Source organism: Ranitomeya imitator, chromosome 3 (assembly GCF_032444005.1).
Source record: "Ranitomeya imitator isolate aRanImi1 chromosome 3, aRanImi1.pri, whole genome shotgun sequence".
In the NCBI taxonomy this organism is placed as follows: domain Eukaryota; kingdom Metazoa; phylum Chordata; class Amphibia; order Anura; family Dendrobatidae; genus Ranitomeya; species Ranitomeya imitator.
The window spans coordinates 1,029,824-1,051,258 of record NC_091284.1 but is presented as its reverse complement, the minus strand read 5'-3'; the positions used below and the strand labels follow the sequence as shown (position 1 = coordinate 1,051,258).

At 46.7% G+C, this 21,435-nt stretch overlaps 1 protein-coding gene across 2 annotated transcripts in view; it reads left to right on the top strand.

Annotated features, from left to right (window-relative positions):
* Nucleotides 1-21,435, top strand: part of RECQL4 (RecQ like helicase 4) — a 266,482-nt gene that overhangs the window by 77,571 nt on the left and 167,476 nt on the right. For both annotated transcript variants that reach the window (XM_069760352.1, XM_069760351.1), the window contains exons 12-15: nt 3,292-3,428; nt 6,458-6,541; nt 6,838-7,026; nt 14,077-14,259. In XM_069760352.1, coding sequence (XP_069616453.1) covers nt 3,292-3,428; nt 6,458-6,541; nt 6,838-7,026; nt 14,077-14,259 — 593 coding nt within the window. The remainder of the gene's footprint in view (nt 1-3,291; nt 3,429-6,457; nt 6,542-6,837; nt 7,027-14,076; nt 14,260-21,435) is intronic.

Sequence of the window (21,435 nt, the reverse complement as noted above, 5' to 3'; positions counted from 1 at the left end):
AGGTCATATGGGCGTGGTGACATCGCTGTTTCTTCCCCCAGATCTTGCTCATCTTTCCGTTGGTGGCGTAGTGGTTTGCGCATGCCCAACTGCCGAATCCACTGATGCGAACTCTGCTTCAGAAAAATGGCCGCCGCGATCTTCATCTGCGCACGCGCGGCATCCCGCGGCCATTTTCCTGAAGCCCCGGGCAGCAGAGCACTCCATCTGCACACGCGCGGCCTCAGGAAGATGGCCACCCCCACCGATAACCAAGGGAATAGTGCAGATCGCGCTCTTTTTCTTCACCTGCGCAGTGGATTCAGCAGTTGGACATGCGCAAACCACTACGCCACCAACGGAAAGATGAGCAAGATCTGGGGGAAGAAACAGCGAGGTCACCACGCCCATATGACCAGACCAGCCTGATTGACAGGCGAAAACGGCGACTTTGGTAAGGTATTTCGGCAGCATAGGTGGGGAATCAGGGTACACAAAATACACTATTGTAACGCACAGCTCAGGCACTATTTAACGTTTTTTTTATCTCAATCTGAAAAAACGGGGTGACAGGTTCCCTTTAATTCGACAACGCTTTACAGACATTATCGCTGTCCCCATTGAGACTCCACAATCTAAATTCCCTATCAGTATGTCTTTGGAATGTGGGAGGAAACGTGAGTTCCCAGAGGAAAGCCACGCAAAAACGGGGAGAAAATACAAACTCCTTGCATATGTTGTCCTTGGTGGGATTTGAACCCAGGACCCCAGCGCTGCAAGGCTGCAGTGCTATCCACTGAGCCATTGTTCTTAAAGACATCCCGCTTAGTCTGGCAGAATGAACATGTGGCTCACAGCTGGTGGGTGGTCTTTGGGCTCAGAGCCAGCGGGGTGGGGGGATGCTGAAGGAACAACCAGTTCAGTTTTCAGTAACCACCCCAATAAAGCAGGAGATGGAGAGTGGCAGTTTCCGTTTTATATTACTAGTCCGATTAGTAGTTGTTTGTTAAAGAGGTTGTCCGGGATTAACATTGGTGGCCTATTCTTCACAAGGTGTTATCTTTTTTTAAAATCACGTATTTTTTATTAAAGCATATGACACGCCATTAACACAGTCTGATACAATTTTCAGACAAGTACATTGGATATATGACCTGTTAATACATTCAGAAGGGGTTATCAATGTTTGATCAGCTGTTCGCAGTGGCCCAACTGGCATCACGGGCGGCTGCATCGCGGGGCAGCTGATCAACGTATGCCTGATGTTGCCCCCATGGGCATCGGAGGAGTGCTGGCTGGCGTGCATGCCAGAGCATTGGAGGACAGCTCCCACTTGCACTGGAGGACAATTGATCGGTGGGGATGCCAGATGTCGCTCCCACGTGCATCGCAGGACAGCTGATTGGCGGGGATGCCAGATATCACTCCCACTCGCATTGGAGGACAGTTGATCGGCGGGGATGCCAGCTGTCGCTCCCATGTGCATTGGAGGACGGCTGATCAGCGGGGTTGCCTGGTGTCACTCCCATGCGCATCGGAGGACAGCTGATTGGCAGGGATGCCAGATGTCGCTTTCCCACTTATTAGATATTGATGACCTATCTTAAGAATAAGCCACCAATATAAAAGTCCCGGACAAGTCCTTTACTTTATACGCTGAGTCAGCAAGGGTTTGTAGCAAATAAGTCATTCCAGATTAATCTAATTTCCTTCTATGATGGAATCACTGACTGGGTGGATCAGGGAAATGCAGTAGATATAGTATATCTCAATTTCAGCAAAGCATTTGATAAAGAATCGTATACTATCCTTACTGAAAAAATGACCAAGTATGGGATTGACAAGGCTACGGTTATGTGGATTCATAACTGTCTCGGTGATCGTACTCAGTACTCATAAATGGTTGCACATCCAACTGGAAAAGTTTCAAGTGGGGTACCACAATGCTCTGTCCTGGCCCCAGTCCTGTTTAACATTTTTATAAATGATCTAGATAAGGAAACTGAAGATGAAATGATCATATTTGCAGATGATTGAGAAAGGATTCAGAAGGATCTAGATAAGCTTGAACAATGGGCAGCGACTAATAGAATGGTATTTAACAGTGAGAAATGCAAGATTGTACATCTGCAAGAAAAATGAAAATGGCATCTACAGAATGGGAGGAAAAGGACTAAGTGACAGCAACTGTGAAAAAGACTGGGGTATACTAATAGATCACAGACTGCACATGAGTCAACAGTGTGATGCAGCGGCAAAAAAGGCAAACGCAGTTCTAGGATGTATAAAGAGAAGCATAGAGTCTAGATCACGTGAAATAATTACTCCTCCTTGGTTGTGCCTCATCTGGAATACTGTGTCCAGTTCTGGGCATCACATTTTAAAAAAGACCTTGAAAATCTGCAAAGTATGTCATACGAGAAACGGGTAAAGGATCTGGGAGTGTTTATCTTGCAAAAATGAAGGCAAAGAGGAGACTTACTAGTTGTATAAAAATATCTGAAGGGATGTCACAGTGTAGAGGGATCATCATTATTCTCATTTGCACTTGAAAAGCAGTGGAATGAAACTGAAAGGGAGAAGATACAGATTAGGGATTAGAAAAAAACGTTTTGACAGTGAGTGTGATCAATGAGTGGAACAGGCGGCCACGAGAGGTGGCGAGTTCTTTCAATGGCAGTCTTCAAACAGAGGCTGGACAGACATCTGTCTGAGATGGTTTGGTGACTACTGCATTGAGCAGAGGGTTGGACACGATGACTCGGGAGGTCCCTTCCAACTCTAGCATTCTATTATTATGTGGTATCCTCAATCCCCCTGCATCTCACTCTCCTCTGTTTCAATCACCCCCATTATCAGAGGGGGGTGACACTGGCTCTGGTCATGGTGTCCTCCTGGATCTCAGTATCATGTGTTTCCTTTACCCCCATTATAAAGGAATAGCTCTTTTCATAGTGTCCTCAGTCCTCCTGGATCTCACTCTCCTGTGTTTCAATCACCCCCATTATCAGAGGGGGGTGACACTGGCTCTGGTCATGGTGTCCTCCTGGATCTCAGTATCATGTGTTTCCTTTACCCCCATTATAAAGGAATAGCTCTTTTCATAGTGTCCTCAGTCCTCCTGGATCTCACTCTCCTGTGTTTCCATCATCCCCATTATTGGGGGGGAGTGTCTGGCTCTGGTCATTGTATCCTCAGTTATCCCGCATCTCATTCTTCTGTGTTTCCATCACCCCCATTATCAGGGCGGAGAGACCTGGTTTGGGTCACGGTGTCCTTAGACCTCTTGGACCTCTCTTTTCTGTGTTTCAGGCCTTTCCTCCCTGGTGATCCTTTCCACTGGCATGGGCAAGTCTCTTTGTTACCAGCTACCGGCATACATGTATGCTGTGAGGTCTCCATGTGTCACTCTGGTCATATCCCCGCTGGTCTCTCTGATGGATGATCAGGTATTATTTTTCCATGCTTTTCGCTTGACTATTCTGAAATGTGCAGCATTAAATGGTAACACCACATGATAGGTGTCAAATGTGTTATCTGTGGGTGGAGTTTTGTAGCCAGGCTATTGTTGGGTGGTAGTTTCGGGCATCAGACATCGCACATCTTGTGTAGAAGTGACAAATGTTTGTCTTCACCCTACCAATGAACTTGATAAGAGGTGCTGGGCAGGACAGTAGGAGGTCTTCAGAGTGGGCCAGGCGACAGAGTGGAACAGTCGGAGGTACGCAGAGGGGGTCGGGCATGAGAGCGGGACAGTAGGAGGTAAGCAAAGGTGGCCGTGCAAGACAGTAGGAGATATGCGGAGGGGACTGAGCTTGACCGTAGGAGGTATGCGGAGGAAGTTGAGAAGTACAGTAGGAGGTATGCGGAGGAAGTTGAGAAGTACAGTAGGAGGTATGCGGACGGGGCTGACCTTGACAGTAGGAGGTATGCGGACGGGGCTGACCTTGACAGTAGGAGGTATGCGGACGGGGCTGACCTTGACAGTAGGAGGTATGCGGAGGGAGCCAAGAAGTACAGTAGGAGGTATGCGGAGGGAGCCACGAAGTACAGTAGGAGGTATGCGGACGGGGCTGACCTTGACAGTAGGAGGTATGCGGAGGGAGCCAAGAAGTACAGTAGGAGGTATGCGGAGGGAGCCAAGAAGTACAGTAGGAGGTATGCGGAGGGGACTGAGCTTGACCGTAGGAGGTATGCGGAGGAAGTTGAGAAGTACAGTAGGAGGTATGCGGAGGAAGTTGAGAAGTACAGTAGGAGGTATGCGGACGGGGCTGACCTTGACAGTAGGAGGTATGCGGACGGGGCTGACCTTGACAGTAGGAGGTATGCGGACGGGGCTGACCTTGACAGTAGGAGGTATGCGGAGGGAGCCAAGAAGTACAGTAGGAGGTATGCGGAGGGAGCCACAAAGTACAGTAGGAGGTATGCGGACGGGGCTGACCTTGACAGTAGGAGGTATGCGGAGGGAGCCAAGAAGTACAGTAGGAGGTATGCGGAGGGAGCCAAGAAGTACAGTAGGAGGTATGCAGACGGGGCTGACCTTAACAGTAGGAGGTATGCGGAGGGAGCCAAGAAGTACAGTAGGAGGTATGCGGAGGGAGCCAAGAAGTACAGTAGGAGGTATGCGGACGGGGCTGACCTTGACAGTAGGAGGTATGCGGAGGGAGCCGAGCAGTATAGTAGGAGGTATGCGGAGGGAGCCGAGCAGTACAGTAGGAGGTATGTGGAGGGAGCCGAGCAGTATAGTAGGAGGTATGCGGAGGGAGCTGAGCAGTACAGTAGGAGGTATGCGGAGGGGACTGAGCTTGACCGTAGGAGGTATGCGGAGGAAGTTGAGAAGTACAGTAGGAGGTATGCGGAGGAAGTTGAGAAGTACAGTAGGAGGTATGCGGACGGGGCTGACCTTGACAGTAGGAGGTATGCGGACGGGGCTGACCTTGACAGTAGGAGGTATGCGGACGGGGCTGACCTTGACAGTAGGAGGTATGCGGACGGGGCTGACCTTGACAGTAGGAGGTATGCGGAGGGAGCCAAGAAGTACAGTAGGAGGTATGCGGAGGGAGCCAAGAAGTACAGTAGGAGGTATGCGGACGGGGCTGACCTTGACAGTAGGAGGTATGCGGAGGGAGCCAAGAAGTACAGTAGGAGGTATGCGGAGGGAGCCAAGAAGTACAGTAGGAGGTATGCGGACGGGGCTGACCTTGACAGTAGGAGGTATGCGGAGGGAGCCGAGCAGTATAGTAGGAGGTATGCGGAGGGAGCTGAGCAGTACAGTAGGAGGTATGCGGAGGGGACTGAACTTGACCGTAGGAGGTATGCGGAGGGAGCCGAGCAGTATAGTAGGAGGTATGCGAAGGGGGCTGAGCTTGACCGTAGGAGGTATGCGGAGGGAGCCGAGAAGTACAGTAGGAGGTATGCGGACAGGGCTGACCTTGACAGTAGGAGGTATGAGGAGGGAGCCGAGCAGTATAGTAGGAGGTATGCGGAGAGGTCTGAGCTTGATGGGAGGTATGCGGGGGGGGGGGGGGGGGGAGGCTGAGCTTGACAGTAGGAGGTATGCGGAGAGGGCTGAGCTTGACCGTAGGAGGTGTGTGGAAGGAGCCAAGAAGTTCAGTAGGAGGTATGCGGAGGAAGCCGAGCAGTACAGTAGGAGGTATGCGGAGTGGGCTGAGCTTGATGGGAGGTATGAGGGGGGGGGGAGGCTGAGCTTGACAGTAGGAGTTATTGGGGGGGGGGGCTGGGGGGGGGCTGAGCTTGACAGTAGGAGGTATGCGGAGCAGGCTGAGCTTGACAGTAGGAGGTATGCGGAGGGAGTCAAGAAGTACAGTAGGAGGTATGCGGAGGGAGTCAAGAAGTACAGTAGGAGGTATGCGGAGTGGGCTGAGCTTGACATTATGAGGTATGCGGAGGGGACTGAGCTTGACAGTAGGAGGTATGCGGAGGGAGCCAAGAAGTACAGTAGGAAGTATGCGGAGGGGACTAAGCTTGACAGTAGGAGGTATGCGGAGGAAGCCGAGAAGTACAGTAGGAGGTATGCGGAGGGAGTCAAGAAGTACAGTAGGAGGTATGAGGAGGGAGCCAAGAAGTACAGTAGGAGGTATGCGGAGGGAGTCAAGAAGTACAGTAGGAGGTATGCGGAGGAAGCCGAGAAGTACAGTAGGAGGTATGCGGAGGGAGTCGAGAAGTACAGTAGGAGGTATGCGGAGGGAGTCGAGAAGTACAGTAGGAGGTATGCGGAGGGAGTCGAGAAGTACAGTAGGAGGTATGCGGAGGGAGTCGAGAAGTACAGTAGGAGGTATGCGGAGGGAGTCGAGAAGTACAGTAGGAGTTATGTGGAGGGGGCTGAGCTTGACATCGAGGTATGCAGATGAGGCAGACAGTTGTTTATCCTCTCCCTCTCATTAATAATGTAATGCTCTGGTGGTGGCGGCTTGTCTTACCTGGCAGTGATTTGTCCTCTTTTTCCTTTCCTCCCCAGGTCTCGGGTCTCCCTTCGAAACTCAGGGCTGTTTGTATTCACTCTAACATGACACGAACGCAGCGTGAAGCAGCGATGGAGAAGGTGACGTCATGTGGCTGATAAATGTGTACAAGCGAGTACCTTGTGTTTAGGGGGGGCTGCGGCATTATCTCCCTTCTGCCACATATGCAGCCTGCGGTCTATGTGGTCCCCCTCACCTGTCCTTGGGTTTATGTGGGGGGGCTTGTACGCTATAACTTTTTTGCCTTTTTGCATTTAGCCTGAAGCCTCTTGTAACAGCCACAGAGTTGTCTCACACCCCCTCATGTGTCAATTTTCAGCTTATGTGTCCTGTCTCAGTGCCGTCGGCGTGCTAATGATTTGTGCTGCTCCTGTAGGTGAAGCAGGGGAAGGTGCACATTGTCCTGCTGTCCCCTGAAGCCTTAGTCGGAGGAGGCCGGTCAGGCTCCAGCTGCCTGCCCTCTGCTGACCAGCTCCCTCCAGTGGCATTTGCCTGCATAGATGAAGTTCATTGTGTATCAGAATGGTCCCACAATTTCCGGCCATGTTATCTCCGCCTCTGCAAGGTGAGTGACACCCCCCTCCCCCTCATTCTCTTGTCTGACCCAATCCTCATCCCTCTTCCCTCAGTCTATATCGGTGTATCCGCACCCTTGTTACTGTAGGGACATGTGGCGGGATATCGGTTCCCGGCTCCAGCAGTAAGGCCGAGCTCTTGGGTTCCCGGCTCCAGCAGTAAGGCCGAGCTCTTGGGTTCCCGGCTCCAGCAGTAAGGCCGAGCTCTTGGGTTCCCGGCTCCAGCAGTAAGGCCGAGCTCTTGGGTTCCCGGCTCCAGCAGCAAGGCCGAGCTCTTGGGTTCCCGGCTCCAGCAGCAAGGCCGAGCTCTTGGGTTCCCGGCTCCAGCAGCAAGGCCGAGCTCTTGGGTTCCCGGCTCCAGCAGCAAGGCCGAGCTCTTGGGTTCCCGGCTCCAGCAGCAAGGCCGAGCTCTTGGGTTCCCGGCTCCAGCAGCAAGGCCGAGCTCTTGGGTTCCCGGCTCCAGCAGCAAGGCCGAGCTCTTGGGTTCCCGGCTCCAGCAGCAAGGCCGAGCTCTTGGGTTCCCGGCTCCAGCAGCAAGGCCGAGCTCTTGGGTTCCCGGCTCCAGCAGCAAGGCCGAGCTCTTGGGTTCCCGGCTCCAGCAGCAAGGCCGAGCTCTTGGGTTCCCGGCTCCAGCAGCAAGGCCGAGCTCTTGGGTTCCCGGCTCCAGCAGCAAGGCCGAGCTCTTGGGTTCCCGGCTCCAGCAGCAAGGCCGAGCTCTTGGGTTCCCGGCTCCAGCAGCAAGGCTGATCTTATTTTCCCGGCTACAGCAGTGGAATATCCTAGCGGACAATGTTTGGATTTCTTTGTTCCACAACCGTGATAAAGATCTTGTCCAATACTTCTTATTGGAGGGCGATCTTGTGGCATGCAATAACCTCAACAGCTTAATGGATGCTCTGAAGATAAGTCATAATTCAGAGGAATGGAGGATCTTCATTGCTTTGTCCAAAACAAGCCTCAAAGCTGTCTTGCTTAACCCCTTTACCCCCAAAGGTGGTTTGCACGTTAATGACCGGGCCAATTTTTACAATTCTGACTACTGTCCATTTATGAGGTTATAACTCTGGAACGCTTCAACGGATCCCAGTGATTCTGACATTGTTTTCTCGTGACATATTGTACTTCATGATAGTGGTAAAATTTATTTGATATTACCTGCGTTTATTTGTGAAAAAAACGGAAATTTGGTGAAAATGTTGAAAATTTCGCAATTTTCCAACTTTGAATTTTTATGCAATTAAATCAGAGAGATATGTCACACAAAATACTTAATAAGTAACATTTCCCACATGTCTACTTTACATCAGCATAATTTTGGAACCAACATTTTTTTTTTTGTTAGGGAGTTATAAGGGTTAAAAGTTGACGAGCAATTTCTCATTTTTACAACACCTTTTTATTTTAGGGACCACATCCCATTTGAAGTCATTTTGAGGGGTCTATATGATAGAAAATACCCAAGTGTGACACCATTCTAAAAACTACACCCCTCAAGGTGCTGAAAACCACATTCAAGAAGTTTATTAACCCTTCAGGTGTTTCACAGGAATTTTTGGAATGTTTAAATAAAAATGAACATTTTAAAGGGACACTGTCACCTGAATTTGGAGGGAACAATCTTCAGCCATGGAGGCGGGGTTTTTGGGTTTTTGATTCACCCTTTCCTTACCCGCTGGCTGCATGCTGGCTGCAATATTGGATTGAAGTTCATTCTCTGTCCTCCGTAGTACATACAATCTTGCCTTGCGCAGGCGTGTACTATGGAGGACAGAGAATGAACTTCAATCCAATATTGCAGCCAGCATGCAGCCAGTGGGTAAGGAAAGGGTGAATCAAAAACCCCTCCTACATAGCTGAAGATTGTTCCCTCCAAATTCAGGTGACAGTGTCCCTTTCACTTTTTTCACAAAAAATTTACTTCAGCTCCAATTTGTTTTACTTTACCAAGGGTAACAGGAGAAAATGGACCCCAAACGTTGTTGTACAATTTGTCCTGAGTACGCCGATACCCCACATGTGGGGGTTAACCACTGTTTGGGCGCATGGGAGAGCTCGGAAGCGAAGGAGCGCCATTTGACTTTTCAATGCAAAATTGACTGGAATTGAGATGGGACGCCATGTTGCGTTTGGAGAGCCACTGATGTGCCTAAACATTGAAACCCCCCACAAGTGACACCATTTTGGAAAGTAGACCCCCTAAGGAACTTATCTAGATGTGTGGTGAGCACTTTAACCCACCAAGGGCTTCACAGAAGTTTATAATGCAGAGTCATAAAAATAAAACAAAAGTTTTTTCCCACAAAAATTATTTTTTAGCCCCAAGTTTTGTATTTTCCCGAGGGTAACAGGAGAAATTGGACCCCGAAAATTGTTGTCCAATTTGTCCTGAGTACACTGATACCACATATGTGGGGGAGAACCACCGTTTGGGCGCATGGGAGAGCTCGGAAGGGAAGGAACGCCATTTGGAATGCAGACTTAGATGGATTGGTCGGCAGGCGTCACATTGCGTTTGCAGAGCCCCTAATGTACCTAAACAGTAGAAACCCCCCACAAGTGACCCCATATTGGAAACTAGACCCCACAAGGAACTTATCTAGATGTGTTGTGAGAACTTTGAGCCCCCAAGTGTTTTACTACAGTTTATAACGCAGAGTCATGAAAATAAAAAAATCCTTTTTTTTTCCCACAAAAAATATTTTTTAGCCCCCAGTTTTGTATTTTCCCAAGGGTAACAGGAGAAATTGGACCCCAAAAGTTGTTGTCCAATTTGTCGTGAGTACGCTGATACCCCATATGTTGGGGTAAACCCCTGTTTGGGCGCACGGGAGAGCTCGGAAGGGAAGGAGCCCTGTTTTACTTTTTCAACGCAGAATTGGCTGGAATTGAGATCGGACGCCATGTCGCGTTTGGAGAGCCCCTGATGTGCCTAAACAGTGGAAACCCCCCAATTATAACGGAAACCCTAATCCAAACACACCCCTAACCCTAATCCAAACACACCCCTAATCCCAACTGTAACCCTAACCACACCTCTAACCCTGACACATCCCTAACCCTAATCCCAACCCTATTCTCAACTGTAAATGTAATCTAAACCCTAACCCTAACTTTAGCCCCAACCCTAACTGTACCCAACCCTAACTGTAGCCCTGACCCTAGCCCTAACCCTAACCCTAATGGGAAAATGGAAATAAATACATTTTTTTATTTTTTTATTTTTCCCTAACTAAGGGGGTGATGAAGGGGGGTTTGATTTACTTTTATAGCGGGTTTTTTAGCGGATTTTTATGATTGGCAGCCGTCACACACTGAAAGACGCTTTTTATTGCAAAAAATATTTTTTGCGTTACCACATTTTGAGAGCTATAATTTTTCCATATTTTGGTTCACAGAGTCATGTGAGGTCTTGTTTTTTGCAGGACGAGTTGACGTTTTTATTGGTAACATTTTCGGGCACGTGACATTTTTTGATCACTTTTTATTCTGATTTTTTTGAGGCAGAATGACCAAAAACCAACTATTCATGAATTTCTTTTGGGGGAGGCGTTTATAACATTTTGGGTTTGGTAAAATTGATAAAGTAGTTTTATTCTTCGGGTCAGTACGATTAGAGCGACACCTCATTTATATCATTTTTTTTATGTTTTGGCGCTTTTATACGATAAAAAGTATTTTATAGCTTTATTCTGAGGACTATAACTTTTTTATTTTTTCACTGATGATGCTGTATGGCGGCTCGTTTTTTGCGGGACAAGATGACGCTTTCAGCGGTACCATGGTTATTTATATCTGTCTTTTTGATCGCGTTTGATTCCACTATTTGTTCGGCGGTATGATAATAAAGCGTAGTTTTTTGCCTCGTTTTTTTTTTTTTTTTTTCTTACGGTGTTTACCAAAGGGGTTAACTAGTGGGACAGTTTTATAGGTTGGGCCGTTACGGACGCGGCGATACTAAATATGTGTACTTTTATTGTTTTTTTTTTTTAAATTTAGATAAAGAAATGTATTTATGGGAATAATATATATATATATATTTCATTATTTAGGATTTTTTTTTTTTTTTTTTTTTTTACACGTGTGGACGTTTTTTTTTTTTTTACTTTGTCCCGGGGGGGACATCACAGACCGGTGATCTGACAGTTTGCACAGCACTCTGTCAGATCACCGATCTGTCTCAGAGCACTACAGCCTTCACAGTGCCTGCTCTGAGCAGGCTCTGTGAAGCCACCTCCCTCCCTGCAGGACCCGGATCCGCGGCCATCTTGGATCCGGGCCTGGAGCAGGGAGGGAGGTAGGGAGACCCTCGCTGCAACGCAATCACGTCTCGTTACTGCGGGGGTCTCGGGGAAGCCCGCAGGGAGCCCCCTCCCTGCGCGATGCTTCCCTGTACCTCCGGCACACCGCGATCATGTTTGATCGTGGTGTGTCGGGGGTTAATGTGCCGGGGGCGGTCCGTGACGTGTGCTTCCAGCCATCGAGCTGGAAATCCGCCATCGGATACACATATTTGGTATCGCCGTGTTCAGAGTCGCCCGATCTATCAATTAAAAAAAAGAATTAACCTGAACCCTAAACAGCCTAGCGAGAGAAAAAAGCGATACGGAGATACGCTAGAATTACATTTTTTTCAGTGTGACATTGTATTAAAGTGTACATCATTGTAAATACACCCCTGTACTTTGTATCTCCCCACCTCATTGTAGATTGTAAGCTCTCACCAGCAGGGGCGGCTTATTGGGCTTTAATTATTGTATTGTTAACGTTGTTACTTATGACTATTGTGTTTGAAGCTGTTAAACTGTAAAGCGCTGCGGAATATGTTGGCGCTATATAAAGATTATCCCTGTGTGGCCTATATATATATATGTTCCTCACATCATGTTCTCATACACTTTATGCAGTAATAGCCCTCTGTGTCTGTACTGCTATATACTTAGTCTGATAACTGGTTCATGCAGCTTTACATGAACACCTGAGCCTTAGGCTGGGTTCCCATTGCGTTATGGGAACGCGCTTAACGGACAGCGTTGCACGGCGAAATTAACGCCGTGCAACGCGTCCGTTAGCGCGCCCTTTCACGGCAATGGGAACGCGCAGCACTAGCGCGTGCCATGTTCGGCACGCGCTAGCGACGCGCCGGTGTTTTCTGGCGCGCCGCGGACGCTGCTTGCAGCGTCCAAGGCGCGCCCGCGGTCCGTTCCCTGCTCTCGCAGATCGGGGATCTGCGAGAGCGGGGACGTTACCGCGACCCCGGGACGCGGCCACAGTAAAAACATTGCGTTAGCGCAACCCGCTAGCGCTAAACGGGTTGCACTAACGCAATGTGACCTGAGCCTTACACTATAGCTGGTCCGAATAACTAAAGCAATTGTTACCATCCACCTCTCGTGTCTCCCCTTTTCCCCATAGTTTGTAGCTTGCGAGCAGCAGGGCCCTCATTCCTCCTGGTATCTATTCTGAACTGTATTTCTGTTATGCTGTAATGTCTATTGTCTGTACAAGTCCCCTCTATAATTTGTAAAGCGCTGCGGAATATGTTGGCGCTATATAAATAAAAATTATTATTATTATTATTTTTATTAAGTGTAAAAATGGGTGATCAAAAGATCCTATATGCATCAAAATGGTTTAAAAAAAAAAGTGTGGGATTGCACTTGCAAAAAAAAATTCAGATTTTTCCATTTAATTTCTCTCTCGTCTGATGTGATCACACATCGGAAGAGACAGTAATGGGGTCCCCCAAGCCCACCACTGTACCTTTTGTACCGGACCAGTTGTCCCCTGGCCCCCTTCCTTCCTCCGGCAGAAAGAAAATGGCGGGCGCATGCGCAGTGCACCCGCCAAGATCTGCTTTCCTGCACCTGGCAACCGATGAGAATGTTCTCATTGGCTGCTGGGTTTTGATTACTGTGATAGGGTCTATTTCAGTGATCAAAACCCACAATATTTAGTAAATATGGCAGCACTTGGCCTGGTACAAAGAGGTGGCAATCTACCTTCTCCACACTGACATATACAACAGCTTTGTCCTGTATAAATAGTCCCAAGGACCGATTACATTCCTCCAATTTCAGGAATAAATAGTTGGGGCCTCATGTTTGAGTTAATGGCACAGGAGGAAGCCTTCGAGTCTGAGGATTCCCTGGAGTCTTGCACAGCGCCATTTTCCTCACCCTGTCCCTGTCACTCCCACCCAAAAGTATCCTCAAAAAAGATGCCGGGTTTGTTGGAAGCATGGCAGACAGGGTTATTCCCGGTATTATTGCCCCACATGCCCATCCGAACCAGGCCTTTGTATCTCCCCCTGTTTTGGGACCAATAGTGTTCTTAGGCTTCCAAGCTTCTCCCTTTTTCCTCCAAATGTAACAATAGTCATTATGCCCAAAAAGTTACATTTGCGTTTCATCAGACCACAGGACAGAGCTCCAAAAATTAAGGTCTTTGTTCCTGTGTGCATTTGCAAACATTAATCCGGCTTTTTTATGTTTCTTCTGGAGTAATGGCTTCTTCCTGGCAGAGTGGCCTTTCAGCCCCTGTTGATACAGGACTCGTTTCACTGTGGATATGGACACAATCTTGCCAGCTTCCACCATGATCTTCTCAAGGTCTTTGCTTTTGTCCTTGGGTTAATATGCACATGTCGGACCAAAGCACGTTCATCTCTGGGACACAGAACCCATCTCCTTCCTGAGCGGTATGATGGCTGGACATTCTCTTTGTGTTTGTACTTGCGTAAAATTCATTGTACAGATGAACAAGGCACCTTCAGCTTAGGAAGTTCAATATGTCATGAAAAAACAAACTAAGAATCAGTCGGATCCATTGCAGTGTTCCAGAGTTGTAACCTCAAAGTGACAGTGGTTAGAATTGAAAAATTGACCTAGTCATTAATGTGCGAACCATCTTGGGGAGCGGTAAAAGGGTTAAGAAATTACTCATTTGACAACTGAACCTGACACCGTCTGAGAAATCTGCAAAAACATCCAAATAACACTGCTCTACATATTTTCATTCACTCATGCCCCTTTTTTGCTCAGGTTCTTCGAGAGCGCCTTGGGGTCCGTTGTATCCTTGGTCTCACCGCAACAGCGACGCTCAGCACCGCGCAGGATGTTGGTCGGCACCTGGCAATTCCAGACTGTGAGAACATAGCGATGCAACTGGCTGCAATTCCTCCAAACCTGCATCTCTCTGTGTCCATGGATCGGGATCGAGACCAGGTAATTCTGATTTGATTCAGGATCTTCCTCTTCCTCTTGATCGTGGGCGACATTAACAATCCAGATATTTTTTCAAAATCTCTCAGGTAAAGGTACTGAGTCAGGGAAATTCTTATCTTCTCTTGCTGGCAAAATTATCTTTCAAAAGGTAGAAGAGCGAACGAGCGGATCTGCAATCTTACCTTTTACCAACAGGGAGGATAAGGTTGGGGAGGTAAAGGGGGCTTGGAGTTTACGGGGCAGCGATCATGCTAGCCTCAAATATTGGGTCACAAGAGGAGGAAGACCAGCGAGGACTCGGACTCTACTGATGGACGGAGGCAGATTTTAATGGACTCCTCAGAAAGGGGGAAGGAGAAGTCCAATGGCCGGATGTTCTAAAGGACAGAAATGTCCAAGAAGGATGGGAGATTTTACTAAATTCAATTCTCACTGCACAATTCGTAAAGGAAGAATTGGAAGCTTTAAAAGAGACCAGGGTGGATGAACACAAAACTTAATCACTTGTCAAAAAGGAAATGTATATTACATGGAAAGAGGGGGCAAATCTAAAGAGGTTAGAAGACGTAAGGGAGTAAGGGAAACCAAAAGCAGTAAAGAAAAATGATTTGGGGGTTTGGCGAAAAAAAGTCAGAAATGGTATAGGATTCCTACAGGATGAAAAGGGTGAAGTGGACAAAAATGATGTTGAGAAGCCGAACTTTTACATTCCTATTTTACATCTTTATTCTCTAAGAAAGCAATTGTAACATGAACGGATCTTCACGGGCATCAAAGTAATAAAAGAATCCACTCTATCCATAGACCGAGATGGCGAGGGAACACTTGGCTAATTTACAGGAATTTACATCTCCTGGTCCAGATTAGTTACATCCTAGGGCACTGAAAGTGATAGCAGAGGAAATTGCCGAACTTGTCAGAATCTTTGAAAAATCCTGGAGAACAGGAGACGTCCCAGTGGATTGGAGAAGAGCAAATGTTGTAAAACCCAGAACACACTGGCGCTGTCCTTTCCCGCTATAATGTTTAAGGCGCTGGCAGATGGGATGTGCAATTCTGCCCTGGTAAGTGTCTTAAATGCAAGTGAAAAGGGCGGGCTGCCGCGCGAATACACATGTGCTGGTGCACGTTCCGGAATTGCTGGGGCGCCACTTACTTGTGTGTGCAGCTGGTTAAGCTGAGTCCACGGTGGGGAGCGTTCTCCCTTTACACCGAGAATGGCCCCTGAATCCCCCTCTGCAAGAACCGGCGGTCTGCCTCGGCCGAAGGTGCCACCATATAGTAGCGTGGTGTGCCGGGGCGTGGCTAGCGGTGACGTCACCTGCCCGTGGAAGACTGACATGTACAAGGGCCAATTACCGACGCGTTTCGAGGGAACCGTCCCTCTTTCTCAAGGTTGTGGTACTATCGCTAACCATTTATACCCCCATGTTTTTCCTGCCTAATGTGCCAGTCTGCCTGATTGGCTTCCGAATAGCATTATCTTTGACTTGCTGCTCGCCAAGCTTGCACATGATGGATTCTGCATTGCCACTGACTTACAGAAATGTTACCTTATAGGAAAAGAAGGATAATTTCACTTGCATTAGACACTTGTTATATATAAGGGGCTATTTGTCTCCAGAAAACCCCCCTTAAATACCCATTTTTATGTACGTGCAATAGAGAGATCCCCTGCATCACTTATCGGGGCAGATTCGCACATCCCGTCTGCCAGGGTGCCAGCGGCGTACACATTATAGCGGTAAAGGACAGTGCCAGTGTGTTCTGGGTGTGCTGTACACTTGGGCAGCGTCCTTATGGTCGTATGATCGTCTGAATCTCATTAGACGTCACCGTGTTCAGACACGGAGTATGATAACGCTAAAAACATCCGCAGAAGTTTGGAGAAGTTTTTGTGTAATGAAATGAGGGACCTTTGGGGGGTAGGCTCTCCAGAGAGGTATGTGGCAGCCAATAAAGCCCCGAAAGGTTTAAAGATCTATAAATCTCAGGCCGGGGATTTTGGGGAGCCATCCATACAAAGTGAGTGGGATGACTTGTTTCTCCAGTTTTCTGAAAAAAAGCCCTGCAGCTCATCATTGATAAGAGGAAAATAAATCTACAGAAAACAAGTCATGAAATCACTAACCTGTTTGAGCAACTCAAGGTTTTTGACCACTTAGAGGGGATTCAGGATATAGCAAAAAGCCTTAGCAATAGATTACAAGAGAAAGAAATTAGGTATAAGAAAAGGAAAAAGATTTGTAAGAGATGAGGTAACGGTGGAAGGAAATGTAAACCCTAAATGGTCCGGTATTTTACGAGACGAACAGACGATGGATCAGTCACGTAGAGTCACGCAGTCCTAGATGAATATGAAGGAACTCCACCCCAAACCCCTCCAGACACGTCGGTGGTAATTCCATGCAATATACCCCTATGTCGATGAACAGAAACCAGTGCACATTGGGGGAGACTCCGGGCACACTTTGATATGACGCCCCTGAGGTATGTACTCCTATAGAACTAAGCATCCCTACTAATAATAGGCATTCTCGACTTTTACCAGAAGTTGAGGACCCAGGAACATCGATTTCAGTGAACCAGCCTAGCAATATTTCAGGAGGACACACTCGGGAAGTGGGCATAACTAGACCCAGTACACGGATACAACAGGTAAAAGGACAGTAGGAAAACGTTTTGGTACAAATAGTATCCTCAATAGGAACCCTAAAAAAACTCAGCCCCATAGATTCTCCAACAAAGGAACGCTAGGCCCCAAGAAGGGAAGTACCTCTAAAATGTATCAAAATGTTTTCAGGTACAAGGCGCAAAACCAAACGTGTGAAGAGAGGAGGGAGGAAACTCTCCAAAAACGAAAATAAATAAGGAAATATCTAGGCAAAAAACGTTTAAACTCAGTTCTCCTACATTAACGAAGGAAGAGGAATCCCTCTTACAAAAAGGTTTAAAGTTTGCCCCCACATCGAAATCAAGTCCCTTTATGTTATACGTATGTATGAAAAACTTGGCCATACTGTTTATGAGATTACATTCTCTCGTGGGCCCTTTTTTGATATAAAATTACGTATTTGGCTCGAATGGCTCTAGTAGTATACATACGGTTGTCTTGAATACTGTTCTGATTAAGTGTATTAATTTGATCGAACTTCGGTCTACCTCCATTCCCTCATCTCGCTGGAGTTGCTATAATTGTATTTACAGAACATCAACAATAGTTGATTCTAAGGCTATGTTCACACCTTGCGTCGGGTCCCTGCGGGTTCTCCCACAGCGGATTTGATAAATCTGCAGGGCAAAACAACTGCGGTTCTCCCTGCAGATTTATCGCGGTTTGTTCCGCGTTTTCCGCTGCGGGTTTCCGCCTATACTATTGATGCTGCATATGCAGCAATATGCAGCATCAATAGTAATGTTAAAAATAATAAAAATTGGTTATACTCGCCCTCTGATGTCCGGATCTCCTGGGCGCTGCACCCGGCGGTCCGGTTCCTAAGATGCTGTGGGAGAAGGACCCTTCGTGACGTCACGGTCATGTGACCGCGACGTCACCGCAGGTCCTGGTCGCACAGCAACTCTGACCGGACAGCCGCGTGCAGCGCCCAGGAGCTCCGGACATCAGAGGGTGAGTATAACCAGATTTTTTATTTTTTAACCCCAAATATGGTTCCCAGGGCCTGGAGGAGAGTCTCCTCTCCTCCACCCCGGGTACCACCCGCACATTATCCGCTTACTTCCCGCAACGTGGGCACAGCCCCATGCGGGAAGTAAGCGGTCAATGTATTCCTATGGGTGCAGAATCGCAGCGATTCTGCACAAAGAAGTGACATGCTGCGGGTTGTAAACCGCTGCGTTCCCGCGCGGTTTTTCCCGCAGCATGTGCACAGCGGTTTGCGGTTTCCATAGGGTTTACATGTTACTGTAAACGCTATGGAAACTGCTGCGGACCCGCAGCATCAAAATCGCGGCGGTTCCGCTAAGTGTGAATATAGCCTAACATTGAAATTCTTCACAAAGTGGCGATTTGAGGTTCGGGGAGGTATCTTCTCAGCATGCTCTGTTGTTGAACAATGTTTGTACAATAAAATTACGCGTTTGGCTTAGACATATTTATCAGCATATGTACGGTTGTTTAATCCATATTTTCGCCTAGTGCATAAATCGGATAGCACTTGTGTTCAGTATTTATTCTGGTAACTTTCAATAGAGCATGCAGTTTGAGCCTCCATTTCTTCATCTCGCTGAAGTTGCTTTAATTATTAATCGCTGACTTCAACATTGAAATCCTTCATAAGACTATGTTTTTAGTGGAGGTATTTTCTCAGCATGCTCTATTATTCAAAAATCTTATTTATCATCTCTTGCTCCCTTGCGATTATTAGATTTTGCTTCACGCCTACCTGCCATTACATATATCTGTTTGGTTCTGAGGCATTGTTTTAATTTTTGTATTTGTCTGTATTTGTTCGAGTTAATAAAGCTGTAATTTTTTATTGAAAAGAATCCAAACACTCTTTGATTAAGCATGCAGTTCAATAATTGCCTAGCTTATCACTATGTTTAACGATTGAGTAGGGTGTTACCCATCCCTTGGGCAGGGAAATGGGTCAGGGTTATATGTTGACATATTTTAAAAAAGGATAGAATTGTGGGAGAACTAATATCTGATAAACCAAGATTTGTTTTCAGAAAGGCTAAGAATTGTTGTGAATTCCGCACTTGGGCTCCCTCCGGTGGTTGTAAGTGGCACTTTTGTGAGTTCTGCTCTTGGGCTCCCTCCGGTGGTTGTAAGTGGCACTTTTGTGAGTTCTGCTCTTGGGCTCCCTCCGGTGGTTTTAAGTGGTATGGCTGCTCCTTGGATTTAGCGGTCTGCAGCTGCCTCCACTGATCGTCTTTCTGCTCGGCTATTTATGCCTGGCTCTTCCCTTCAGCCAGTGCCACTTGTAAATGGTTCCTGGTTGGATTCACATCTCTCTTGGATTTCCCTGATATCCTGTCCAGTTCAGCAAAGATAAGTCCTTGCTTTGCTCTTTGCTGTCCACAGGTTGTGGACTTATTCGTTCTGTGCATTCTATGTTTTGTCCAGCGTTATCAGTGTGGATTAATTCAGTTAAGCTGGAAGCTCTGGGAAGCAGATTTACCCTCCACACCTTTAGTCAGGTGTGGAGATTTTTGTAGTTTTTAATACTGACCGCACAGTATTCTATCCTGTCTTATCTATCTAGCTAGACTGGCCTCCTGTGCTACATCCTGGTTTCATTCTATGTATGTCTTTTCCCTCTCCACTCACAGTCATTACTTGTGGGGGGCTATCTATCCTTTGGGGATTTTCTGAGGCAAGATAGTTTTCCTGTTTCTATCTTTAGGGGTAGTTAGTTCTCAGGCTGTGACGAGATGCCTAGGGAGTGACAGGAGCATCCCACGGCTACTTCTAGTGTTGTGTTGAGCTTAGGGACTGCGGTCAGTACAGGTACCACCTCCTTCAGAGCTCGTCCCATGTTGCTCCTAAACCACCGTATCATAACAAAGAATATTGGGAATATCATAGTCCCAACGATTAGAATGGGAATGAATGGTGGACATATAAAACCAATAAGTAATTCAGGACCAAACAGTGGGGGGTTCACTACTTGTGGGACTTGCCCCTGTTGCGTACGGATAAAATGTAAAAAGTGGGTTCAAGCATTGTTTTGGAACACAGAGAGGACCGAAGCATTTATTATTAAAGACAACATATCCTGTTATTCGACAGGGGTCATTTACACGATCAGGTGTCCCTGTGACAAACTCTGTGGGCCGTACTAAGAGAAGATTGAGAGGTAGGATAAAGGAACATTTGGATAATATTGCCAAGGGATTTGGGGGACACCCTCTGTCACGCCATTATGCAGAGAAACACAGCCGGGCGTGTAGTGGAACGTCTTAATGTGGCACCCAGATTGTACAAAAAAATCCTAGAGGCAGGGACTTTTTGAGGAGCATGTCGAGCATTGAGTCGAAGTGGATTTTTACATTAGACAGTTTGGCCCCGCAGGGACTCAATTACGAAATAGAATTGTATGCTCTTTAGTGGAGCAATATTTGGTGCCATTATTTTAATGATTGTAAAGGATTTCTGAGTGGTAATAAATTTAAATATAAGTATATATAGAAACAATGAAATTATAATGTTTTTTTATATATAATTTATATTTAAAAATAAAAAATGTTTTAAAAATATTTTTATACTTTAATATTGTTTTTATTCATATTTAAATATTTATACACGCAAATATATATATTTATATATTTTCATTTTTTGTGATTAATAAAATATAATTTTTATACTGACACGGGCTATTTTTTATACTAGCACTGTTTTTTAAATTTGCACTGTAGTTTTGAGCTATGACGGGATGGCTCTATTGCACGTACATAAAAATGGGTATTTAAGGGAGGTTTTCTGGAGACTGGAGAAACAAATAGCCCCTTATATATAACAAGTGTCTAATGCAAGTGAAATTATTTTTCTTTTCCTATAAGGTAACATTTGTGCAGTTTACATATGTCAGTCAGTAGTAATGCAGAATCCATCATGTGCAAGCTTGGCTAGTACCAGAGGAAAAACATGGGGGTATAAATGGTTAGCGATAGTACGGGTACAACAACCTTGAGAAAGAGGGACAGTTCCCTCGAAACGCGTCGGTAATTGGCCCTTGTACATGTCCGTCTTCCACAGGCAGGTGACGTCACCGCTAGCCACGCCCCTGTACACCATGCTACTATACGGCGGCGCCTTCGGCCGAGGCAGGCCGCCGGTTCTTGCAGAGGAGGAATCAGGAGCCATTCTCGGTGCGGAAGAGCAAATGTTGTTCCTATCTTCAAAAAAAGGAAAGCAGATGGAGACAGGAAATTACAGGCCAGTGAGCCTTACTTCTATACAGGAAAGATCTTTGAACAAATTATTAAACAGCATGTATGTAAGTACTTGGATAAGAATACAGTAATTAACCAGAGCCAGCATGGGTTTGCAGAAAACAAGTCATGCCTGACTAATCTAATTTCCTTCTGTGATGGAATCACTGATTGGGTAGATCAGGGAAATGCAGTAGATATAGTATATCTCAACTTCAACAAAGCATTTGATATGGCATCCACTATCCTTATTCAAAAAGTGACCAAGTATGGGATTGA